At 44.2% G+C, this 10,302-nt stretch overlaps 1 protein-coding gene across 3 annotated transcripts; it reads right to left on the bottom strand.

The window, feature by feature from the left end:
• Positions 1 to 6,497: 6,497 nt before the first annotated feature.
• On the bottom strand, positions 6,498 to 9,620 carry LOC132828481 (zinc finger protein 585A-like). Of its 3 annotated transcripts, none has more exons than XM_060845649.1 (2): positions 9,504 to 9,620; positions 6,498 to 8,244 (listed from the first exon to the last, which is right to left on the bottom strand). In XM_060845649.1, exon 2 carries the CDS (start codon positions 8,233 to 8,235, stop codon positions 6,838 to 6,840), a length of 1,398 nt encoding a protein of 465 aa, XP_060701632.1. In that variant the 5' UTR covers positions 8,236 to 8,244; positions 9,504 to 9,620; the 3' UTR covers positions 6,498 to 6,837. The 3 variants fall into 3 exon arrangements, with proteins under 3 accessions (XP_060701632.1, XP_060701630.1, XP_060701631.1); XM_060845647.1 differs by having other exon boundaries at positions 6,498 to 8,339; XM_060845648.1 differs by having other exon boundaries at positions 6,498 to 8,339; positions 9,472 to 9,620.
• Between the last annotated feature and the right edge of the window lie 682 nt (positions 9,621 to 10,302).

Raw genomic sequence — 10,302 nt, forward strand, 5'->3', positions numbered from 1 at the left:
AGAACAAAAGGACATTTTTCAAAGTATGGTTATTCAAGTCTCGGTTAATTTAGTCACTATCCGCACATGATTTTCAGATTTCTGTCTGCAAATCGTCATCTTCTAATATCCCGTAAAAGGGCTTAAAAGAGGAGTAATTCAAGTTAATTATAAAATTCAGAGCACACAACTCTAATTTTTTCTGGAATATCTATTTCCTACCCCTCCCCAAAACTGTAACCCTCCATCCAACTCTGCTGCCCCAAATGTACATCCTCCTAATTCTCCAGGAAGTCCTGAGAAACAGATCCATACTCACAATTTCCTGTCCTGGACAGAATCTGCACCCGTCCTTGGTTCACTTCCTTTCCCTTCAATTTCTACACGTCAATAATTTTAGAAGAATGAAAGGAAATGAAGATAAAAGTGAGGATTTTGCTGACAGATCCTGGACAGATTGCTTCCCATCCTTTGTTTCCCATTGGCCAATTCACTGTATCGTGATGATTTAGGGTTGGAACTTGGATCCACGTGAGCGTGGTGATTCTTGGCCCCTGTCCCCCACAATGTAAAGTGTATCCCAGCTACTCCATGCTTGGTCTACATTTATTGTCCATCCATAACTGCCCAGAGGGCAGTTAAGAGTCAACCACATTGGTGTGGATTTGGAGTCACACATTGGCCAGACTGGGTAAGGACGGTAATTTCCTTCCATAAAGGACTTGAGTGAACCAGATGGCAATGGTTTCACAAGCACGAGAGCTCTTAATTCCACCATCTGCCATAGATTCAACCCCATGTCTCCAGAACGTTACCATGATCTCTGGATTAACGGTCGATGATAATAGTGATGAGTGATAATATCGGTCATTGCCTCACATTGTGGGAGTTGGCGTTCTCATGACACCACTGGACCCCTGTACCTGGAAAGTGAGATGAAAAATATGAAGTGGATGGTGGTGAGAACAGGATTCCCACACAGAACATCTGGGCCATCATTAGATTTTACTGAGATACCCAATTAGGTAAGCAGATTTCTTATAAAAGGAATATAGATTCAGCAAACTGTTGAGGGGCAATGAATAAGGGGTTGCAGATTTAAACCAGAAGTGAGGTAAAATGTAGTTAAATTGAAGTATTGGGAATCTGTGGGATTCACTACTCAGACTGTATGATTCTAAGATTCTCTATGAAATGTGGATGCCAGAACAGAGTAAATCTAATGAAGGAATACAGATTTTTAATTCATAATAGATTAAAGGGTGTTCGAGAGTAGACAGTAAAATCCAGTTGAGGCTGAGGTGACTTAGTCATCATCATATGAAATGGGGAAGGATGTTCAAAGGGCTGAATTTCTTCCTCATGCTAATTTTTCATCTGGGACTGTTTTCGGATGACGTTTCCCAGATGAAAAATGTGTGGAGCCAAAGATAGATCCTTGGAGGAAACCCTAGGAATTGGATTCAGGGAATCAGAAGTGGATCAAATGGACAAGATGAGCACTGACGGGGCATGATGGAGGTAGGAGAGACTTTGGAGATTGATATGAGTTGAGTGTTCAAAAAAGAACTCTGGATGCAATTTGGCCTAGGGAAGTCAAGGATGGGAGGGACACAGCAGAGGTAACTGCTCAAATGGTCTAAGTGACAAAGTCCATCAGCTCCTCACTTGTTGTTGGCCTAGGGAATGGAGGAGATGGGAAAAGCCCTTCAACTTGGATCAGGGGTGGACTATTCAGCCCCTGAGCTGGCTCCACCATTCCTTTAAATCATGGCTGGTCATTTCTTTACTGTAGTATTCCCATTATGTTATTCAACTCCAGGAATCTACTGCTTTATGATTGAACATTCTCAATGAATGAGCTTCGACAAACATTTGGGTCATGAATTCCATTTAAGTGAAAAAGTCCTCCTCACCATGGTCACAAACGGCCTCTCTTATTTTCAGATGTCCCCAGATCTAGACCCAACAGAAAAGGAAGAAATTCAATCAAGATCCATACCATAAGGATCTTTGAAGTTTCAATGAGATCATTGGAGAATCAGCAATGATATGAACCCAGTTGATGGTAATATTGCATAAGTTAAATCTCAGAGTGAAATTTTGCTTGATGGATCATATGTTTTATTTCTGAAATTTAGTTAGGTTGATGGTTAGTTACAGGACATATTTACATGAGGCTGCCTTATTCTTTCATAAGAACAACACAAGGCTATTACAATAAAGAGAGATAAGGCTTTGTATGTATGTGACAATTCTGAAAGACCGTAACATAACAGCTATTGTGTACATTTTCCTAATCATATCATTTACAAATGCTCAATCTCAGTGAAGTATCACTTCAGTCATTTTATTGTTTGTTCATGGGGTGTGGCTGTCACTGGTTCTGCAACCATTTATTACCCAACCATAAGTGCCCAGGAGAAAGTGGTGGTAAGTTGCCTTCTTGAATGTTTGTAGTCCATGGAATTTGGTGCATCCACAGTGCTGTGAGGAACAGAGTTCCATACTCTTTACACAGTGATAATGACAAAAGGGGATTTTGTTCCATGTCACAACACTGTATGCAGTGAAAAATAAATGCTAGAGATCGCAGCAGGACAGGTTGCATCCATGGAGAGTAAGCAACCTAACATTTTGAGTCGAGATACTCCTTACCGGAGCTGAAGTAGTGTGTGGAGGGACAGCATTTACGCAACAGGTTGGCCGGAGGGGTGGGGACGGGGTTTGGTGGTGCTGGTGATGGGGGTAGTGGGTCATATCAGTGGAGAAAAGGTGCTAGTAGTTTTCATAAAGTGATTGGAATGTGAGAATGGCAGAACCAGAGTTTGTCTCCTGCCAGACTTGAAAGGATGGTAAGTGGGATGGGGGAGGGGAAGACATGATAACAAGTGAAAAGAAAGGAAAGAAATGGTTCACACCTTAAATGTGTTGAACTAAACATTAAATCAAAAAGGCTGTAAAGTACTTCGCCTGAAGATGAGCTGTTGTTTCTCCAGTTTGAGCAGTGTTTCAATGGAACACCGCAGCATTCTGAGGATAGACATGTGAGCAGGACGCTGTGTTAAAATGACTGGCTATGGGAGGTCTTTTCTCCACCAATATCACCCACTACCCCTACCACCACACCCCGAACTATGGCATAAATGCTGTCTCTCCACACTTCACTTTAGTTCTGATGAAGTCATTTAGACTTGAAACATTAGTTTGCTGTCTCTCCCTGGATGCTGGCTGATCCACTGTGATCTCCAGCATTTGTTGTTTTCAGTACAGATTCCACCATCTGCAGTAATTTGTTTAAAAAATGCAGTAAGCATTGACACAGAAGTTACAGTGTGTTCCCAGGAATCTACTGTCTATATCTTTTTTGGTGTTCTGGGTCATGAGAAAGTTGTGTTGGAGGAGCCTGGGTGAGTTACTGCAGTGTATCTTGGAGATGGCACATACATCTGTACCTATACGTCAGTGATGAGGGAGTGAATGTTGAAGTTGATGGCTGGAATGCCAATCCAGCAAGCTTTCGCATTTTTGCATTTCATATACCTAAGCAATCTTTGCAGTCCACCTTAATGTTTCCAGTGAGCTTCTATACAACTTCTCTTTCCCCTTTCATCAATTTCTGTGTCATCCTTTGTTGGATTACAAATTATTCTCAATCCCCTTGCAACCTTACAAACCACTTCTTTTGATCTGACGTAGTCCTTTTGTCAGCCAGAGCTGACATTTCTTTTTTCACGTTGTGTATTTCTATCTTCAACAAATGGATAATTGTTCTAAACCATTCAATATTTATTCAAATACTCAATAATATGTACTTTTAAATTGTTTTGTGTATTTTGCCAATCTATCACAACCATTTTGTCATTCCATAGTTTCCATTGTTTTGATTGAGACTCTAACTCCAGATTGAACTATATCATTTTCAAAACCAAAAGAACATCTGTGAAGTGAGAAATGAGTAACAGCTTCAAATGGAGGAAGCAGCACAGAAACACAGGAGATAGGAGCAGGAGGGCGAAGCCATTCAGCCCTTCGATACTGCCCCACCATTCATCGCCATCATGGCTGACTATCCAACTCACTAGCCTCATCATGCTTTCTCCCCACAACCTTCGATCCCATTCACCCCAAGTGCCATATCTAAATTCAATGATTTGGCCTCACTACTCCCTGTAGTAATGAATTCCACAGGCTCACTATTCTCTGGGTGCAGAAATATCTCATCTCCATCCTAAATGGTCCACCCTGCGCACCCTCCATTGGGAACATCCTCCCTGCATCTACCCTGTCTAGTCCTGTTAGAATTTTATACTTCTCTATGAGATCTCCCCTCATTTGTCTGAAGTCCAGCAAAGGCAATCCTAACTGAGTCAATCTCTTCTTCATACGACAATCCCACCATCCCCAGAACCATCTGGGAAACCCTCGCTACAGCCCCTCAAGAGTAAGGCAATCCTTCCTCTGAAAAGGAGACCAAAACTGCATACAATATTCTAGGTATGGCCTCACAAAGGTCCAGTATAACTGCAACAACGCATCCCTGCTCCTATACTTGAAACCTCTCCTCATAAAAGAGAAATAAAGTTGCGATTCATCAGAGAGCAGCAGTCAGCGAGTCAGGGGAGAGATTGAAGCGGGTGCTAGATCAGTTGTGAATTGTAAATCTGAGATCAGTACATTTTGTTCAGCAAAGGGATTAAGGGATGTGAGCTAACGATCAGCCATGACCTAATTAAATGGCGGGAACAGGCTTGAAAGGCTGAATAGACTTCTCTTCTAATGTTCCTATGACTGTTAATGTTTCGCTGTAACCCAGGCTGTGAGTAGATCCCAGGGGCAGAAAGTTGATCCAGAAACCAAGGGGAGGGGAAGTGGCTTCACACCCCTGTGATTCAGCCTTAGCTTCCTCCCTGTCTTACTGTGTCTATTTTGAAGTTGTGTATTTAACAGACTGATGGCTCTCTGTCTCAACACTCTACTTTGCCTTGCAGTAGCGAAGGCAGTGCAAAGTAGTTACATGTTCACTATGACCCTGTGGCTAACCTCTATACATTCTTATCTTGAGTGGGTATGTTTGAATGTTGCCTGGGCTGGACCAGCTCTTTCCCTCTAACAGCCTAACTCGCAGTGTGACTAGTTAGCCAGCCATCTCAATCTTGAAATTGCCATCCTAGTGTTCACGTCCCTGCACAGCCTGCTGCTCACGTTTAACCCCACAGCGACCCTATCCGAAATAATGAGGAGGTAAAACATCGGTCATTAAGAGACGTGGTTATTAGCAATAGGGAGAGTCAAGTGGGAAGGAGAGGTGGGGAGGTGTAGAGAGGGAAATCCAGAGCTTAGAGCCCCAGACAACTAAAGCATGTGCCCCACCTGCCAGGGTAGACCAACAGGAATCAGGAGATGGGTGGGTGGGAGGGAGTGGGTTGTCATTTTTATGTATCTGGGTCTTTTCCCCGGGGTGGGGGAGTCCAAAGCTAGGAGGAATAGGTTTAGGGTGAGGAGGGAAAGATTTAAAATGGACATAAGGGGCAACCTTTTCGCGTAGAGGGTGGTGCATGTATGGAATGAGATGCCAGAGGAAGTGGTGGAAACTGATACAATTGCACCATTTAAAAGGCATCTCTATGGGCAATTGAACAGGAAGGGTTTAGAGGGATATGAGCCAAGTGCTGGCAAATGGGACTAAATTAATTCAGTATATCTGGTCAGCATGGATGTGTTGGGCCGAAGGGTCTGTTTCCGTGCTGTACATTTCTATGAATCTATAACTGCAGATACTGTAGATCAGAGACTAAAATAGAAGAGAGGACCTCTCAGAACTGAGGAAGGGTTCCTTAACTTGAAACGTTAACTCTGACTTCTCTCCACACAGCTGTTGAGCTTTTCTAGCAAATTCTCTTTTGTCTCTATATTACTTTAAACCTAATTAAAATTCTATATTCTAGCTACTATTTAATAAAGACTCTTGAACAGCAAGATTATTAATGACCCTTGTCTTTACAGAATACTCAACTTAAAACCAAATCTAAAATGATTCAGTACAAACTGCAGAAATTCGCCCTCCACAGCATTCATACTGATTAGGTTCACCCAGTTTTGTGGGCGGCACGGTGCCACAGTGGTTAGCACTGCTGCCTCACAGCGCCTGAGACCTGGGTTCAATTCCCGACTCAGGCGACTGACCGTGTAGAGTTTGCACGTTCTCCCCGTGTCTGCGTGGGTTTCCTCCGGGTGCTCCGGTTTCCTCCCACAGTCCAAAGATGTGCGGGTCAGGTGAATTGGCCATGCTAAATTGCCCGTAGTGTTAGGTTAGGGTTGCGCTTCGGCGGGTTGGTGTGGACTTGTTGGGCCGAAGGGCCTGTTTCCACACTGTAAGTAATCTAATCTAATCTAATCCACATTGGAATTGAAATTACCAATTATTACTGTATTATGTATATTACGTGGACATCTAGTTTTCTGACTTATACTCAATAAATTGTTCCGGATATTAAATAGATCCATCAGACTGTGTGTACAATTCAAAATCCAAATATTTATCTTTATCCATAGTGTTATTACCTAAAGCTGGGCTGGATGTGTTAACATATTTGTGACTGAACGTAATTAACAACACATTACAGCTCCTGAAGTCACCCATGGACTCGTTGCTGACTCCACAGGTGTGCCACGTGGTGGGACTTTTGACAGAATCCTTTCTCACATTCAGTGCAGATGAATGGCTTCTCCAGTGTGAACTTGCTGGTGTACAGTGAGTTGAGATGATCATCTGAACCCAATCAAACAATGAATGCATCTGAATGGTCTCTCATCTGTGTGAACACTATTGATGCAGCCTCAGTTCCCAGAACTTTGTCAGTCTGGACATTTAAAAGGCCTCTCAGAGTGAACACGTTGATGGCGTATCAAATCCCAGGATCTTGCATAGCACTTCCCACAATTTGTACATTTAAAAGGTCTCTCCCCTGTGTGAACTCGCTGATGTGTCAGCAGGTGGATTTTCTGAGTGAATCCCTTTCCACACTCAGAGCAGGTGAACGGTCTTTCTCCGGTATGAGTGCGCTGATGTACAGTGAGACGAGATGACCACTTGAACCCAGTCCCACACTGAGAGCACCTGAATGGCTTATCGTTAGTGTGAACAGGCTGATGTAACTGCAGCTCCAAGGAACTTTTATAACTTCTCCCACAGTCTGGACATTTGAAAGGTTTCTCTTCAGTGTGAACTTGCTGGTGTGCCTTGAACTGGGATGACTTACAAAATTCTTTCCCACACTCAGTGCAGGTGAATGGCCTCTCCCCAGAATGATCACGCTGGTGCTTCAACAGAATGGAGAACCTAATGAATACCTGTCCACATTCAGAGCAGATGAATGACCTCTCCCCAGTGTGAAGACGCTGGTGTAGAGTGAGTTGAGATGATCTCTTGAACCCATTTCCACAGTGAGAACACCTGAACGGTCTCTCGTCAGTGTGAACACGGTGATGAATGATCAGCTCCCTGGAACATTTAAAGCACTTCCCACACTCTGAACATTTAAAAGGTCTCTCATCAGTGTGAACACGTTGATGCGACTGCAGATAATGAGAACTTTTAAAGTATTTCCCACAGTCTGTACATTTAAAAGGCCTCTCCTCAGTATGAACCTGCTGGTGTGACTTGAGGTGGGACGACTGAGTGAATCCAATTCCACATTCAGAGCAGGTGAATGGCCTCTCCCCAGTATGAATGCGCTGGTGAACAATGAGTTGAGACGACCACTTGAAGCCAGCTCCGCAGTCAGAGCACTTGAACCGTCTCTCCTCAGTGTGAACCCGTCGATGAGACATCAGCTCACTAGAACTTTTATAGCACTTCCCACAGTTTGGACATTTAAAAGGTCTCTCCTCAGTGTGAACACGCTGATGGGTTTTCAGATCACTGGAACTTTTAAAGTACTTCCCACAGTCTGGACATTTAAAAGGTCTCTCCTCAGTGTGAACTCGCTGATGTTTCAATAGGGTGGATAACTGAGTGAATCCTCTCCCACAAAGGGAGCAAGTGAACGGCTTCTCCCCTGTATGAACACGTTGATGAATTCTCAGCGCAGAGCGGCAACTGAATCCTTTTTCACAGTCCCCGCATTTCCATGGTTTCTCTCCAGTGTGACTGCATTTGTGGTTCTTGAGGCCAGTTGCTTGGCTGAAGCCTTTTCTGCACACTGAACATGTGTATCTGTTCTCCCCACTGTAGATGGTGTTGTCTTCTTCCATGTTTAAAATCTGTTGATATTCCAAATGTGATAAATTGGATGACTCCATCAGATCAGAGTGTTTGGTTTCAGTATCCTGATTTGAAATCATCCTCTTGGTAATTTCTATTAATTGATTTAAACAGAAAAACAGAATGAGAGACAAACTACAAAGACAGAAATTCAAATTGTGAAATTACATTGAGCGAACCTGGTGATGTGTGGGGCTGGCATTTTGGACAAGTGAGCATGAAAGCCGCTGGATTGTCATAGAAACTGAACTGGGGCTGTCAGGGAAGGAGCCTACTGTTTCTGCCCTAGGCTTGCAGAAGACAATGGGACCTTTATGGAAAGAGTGAGAGAGAAAAGAGAGACATGAAGAGGAAGTACTCATGTATTTCCCACAGTCCGAACATTTAAAAGGTCTCTGTGGGGGCAAAGAAGTGGGACTCCATGTATCTAAACTTGTCCAGAAATTTAACAGGACTGTCACCAGCTCAAAGACTCAGGATAGCAAATCTACATAAATGCTATCACCACCAAATTACCCTCCAAGACGTACCATCCTGATCTGTTTGATATCCAATACTAGAGAAACAGAGACTTCCTTCAATCAACTATCAGAGGATGAAAGTCAGTGCCTTCAGTCCTTGTTATAAACTCCATTCCTCAACCGCCAACTGAACCTCTCCCTGGGAATCGTCTAGCACTGAAACAAAGTTTTTAGCACCCTGGTACTTATTTCATCCCAAACTGACATTCTAACTACATGTTCAAATCAGCAGTAAAACCCCTATTTCCACCCCAATATCATCACCGACTTCGCCCCAGCTCATCTGCTTCTGAAATTCTCATTCATTCCATTATTATCTGTCGACATCAGTCCTAAAACCTCCTCCATTCACCCTCCCTGTACCTAGATCATACCTCCCCCATTCACCCTCCTTGTTCCTCCCCCATTCACCCTCCCTGTACCTCCCCCATAAACCCTCCCTGTACTTCCCCCATTCACCCACCCTGTACCTCCCCCATTCACCCTCCCTGTACCTCCCACATTCACCCTTCCTGTACCTCCCCCTCTGCTGGCCATCCCCAGTGACGTCTCTCATTCGCCTGTATGGGTGCGCATGCGCTCTGCCGTGCTTTGACCTTATAATGATGGCGCCACTGAAACCCGGCTGCCGCGTCCGTCAAAGAAATGGCGGCCGTAAACCTGAGCCTCTTCTGTGGACAAAGACCGCGATCTCTTAACCCAGACCTGCAGAACTTTATTCGGGGTTTTCGACCTACACGGGGTGTCTGTGAAATCTCTCCGCTCCTTTCTCCTAACCACGACCCCAACACCGATTTCCTTTCATCCCTTTCTGCCGCCGATCGCAGCAACCGGACAAAACTGCTGCATTTCTCTCACCGTCCTGATCAGTGACACTGCGCATGCACCACATACAAACCAAACTGCGCTTGCGTCTAAACCTTATTGCGTGCATAGAGAATATTCATATTTGCAAGGAATTATGGGTAAGAGGTTGCTATTAATGATGATTAGATTAGATTACTTACAGTGTGGAAACAGGCCCTTCGGCCCAACAAGTCCACACCGACCCGCCGAAGCGCAACCCACCCATACCCCTACATTTACCCCTTACCTAACACTACGGGCAATTTAGCATGGCCAATTCACCTGACCCGCACATCTTTTGGATTGTGGGAGGAAACCGGAGCACCCGGAGGAAACCCACGCACACACGGGGAGAACGTGCAAACTCCACACAGTCTGTCGCCTGAGTCGGGAATTGAACCCGGGTCTCAAGCGCTGTGAGGCAGCAGTGTTAACCACTGTGCCACCGTGCCGCCCAAAAGAGAGAAAAATAAAGAGATTCCGGAGACTTGGAAGCAAAGTTCTTACTTAAGTCAACTGGAAATATGCAAATTATTGTGATGCGTATCTCAACTATTCCTTAAAATCTCACATTGATTGGAGAGGTTTAATGTCTACCAAATAATGAGAATGATCGTATCTTGGAAAACTTTTCGCTTCTTCCCTTTCTGACCAATCCTGAAGCACTCACTCCCCGTCAATCCTTCGGCC

Source organism: Hemiscyllium ocellatum, chromosome 26 (genome assembly GCF_020745735.1).
Source record: "Hemiscyllium ocellatum isolate sHemOce1 chromosome 26, sHemOce1.pat.X.cur, whole genome shotgun sequence".
Taxonomy (NCBI): domain Eukaryota; kingdom Metazoa; phylum Chordata; class Chondrichthyes; order Orectolobiformes; family Hemiscylliidae; genus Hemiscyllium; species Hemiscyllium ocellatum.

Excerpts from the sequence above, each read along its gene's own strand:
- LOC132828481 (XM_060845647.1), bottom strand. The coding sequence starts at position 8,325 with ATGATTTCAAATCAGGATACTGAAACCAAACACTCTGATCTGATGGAG.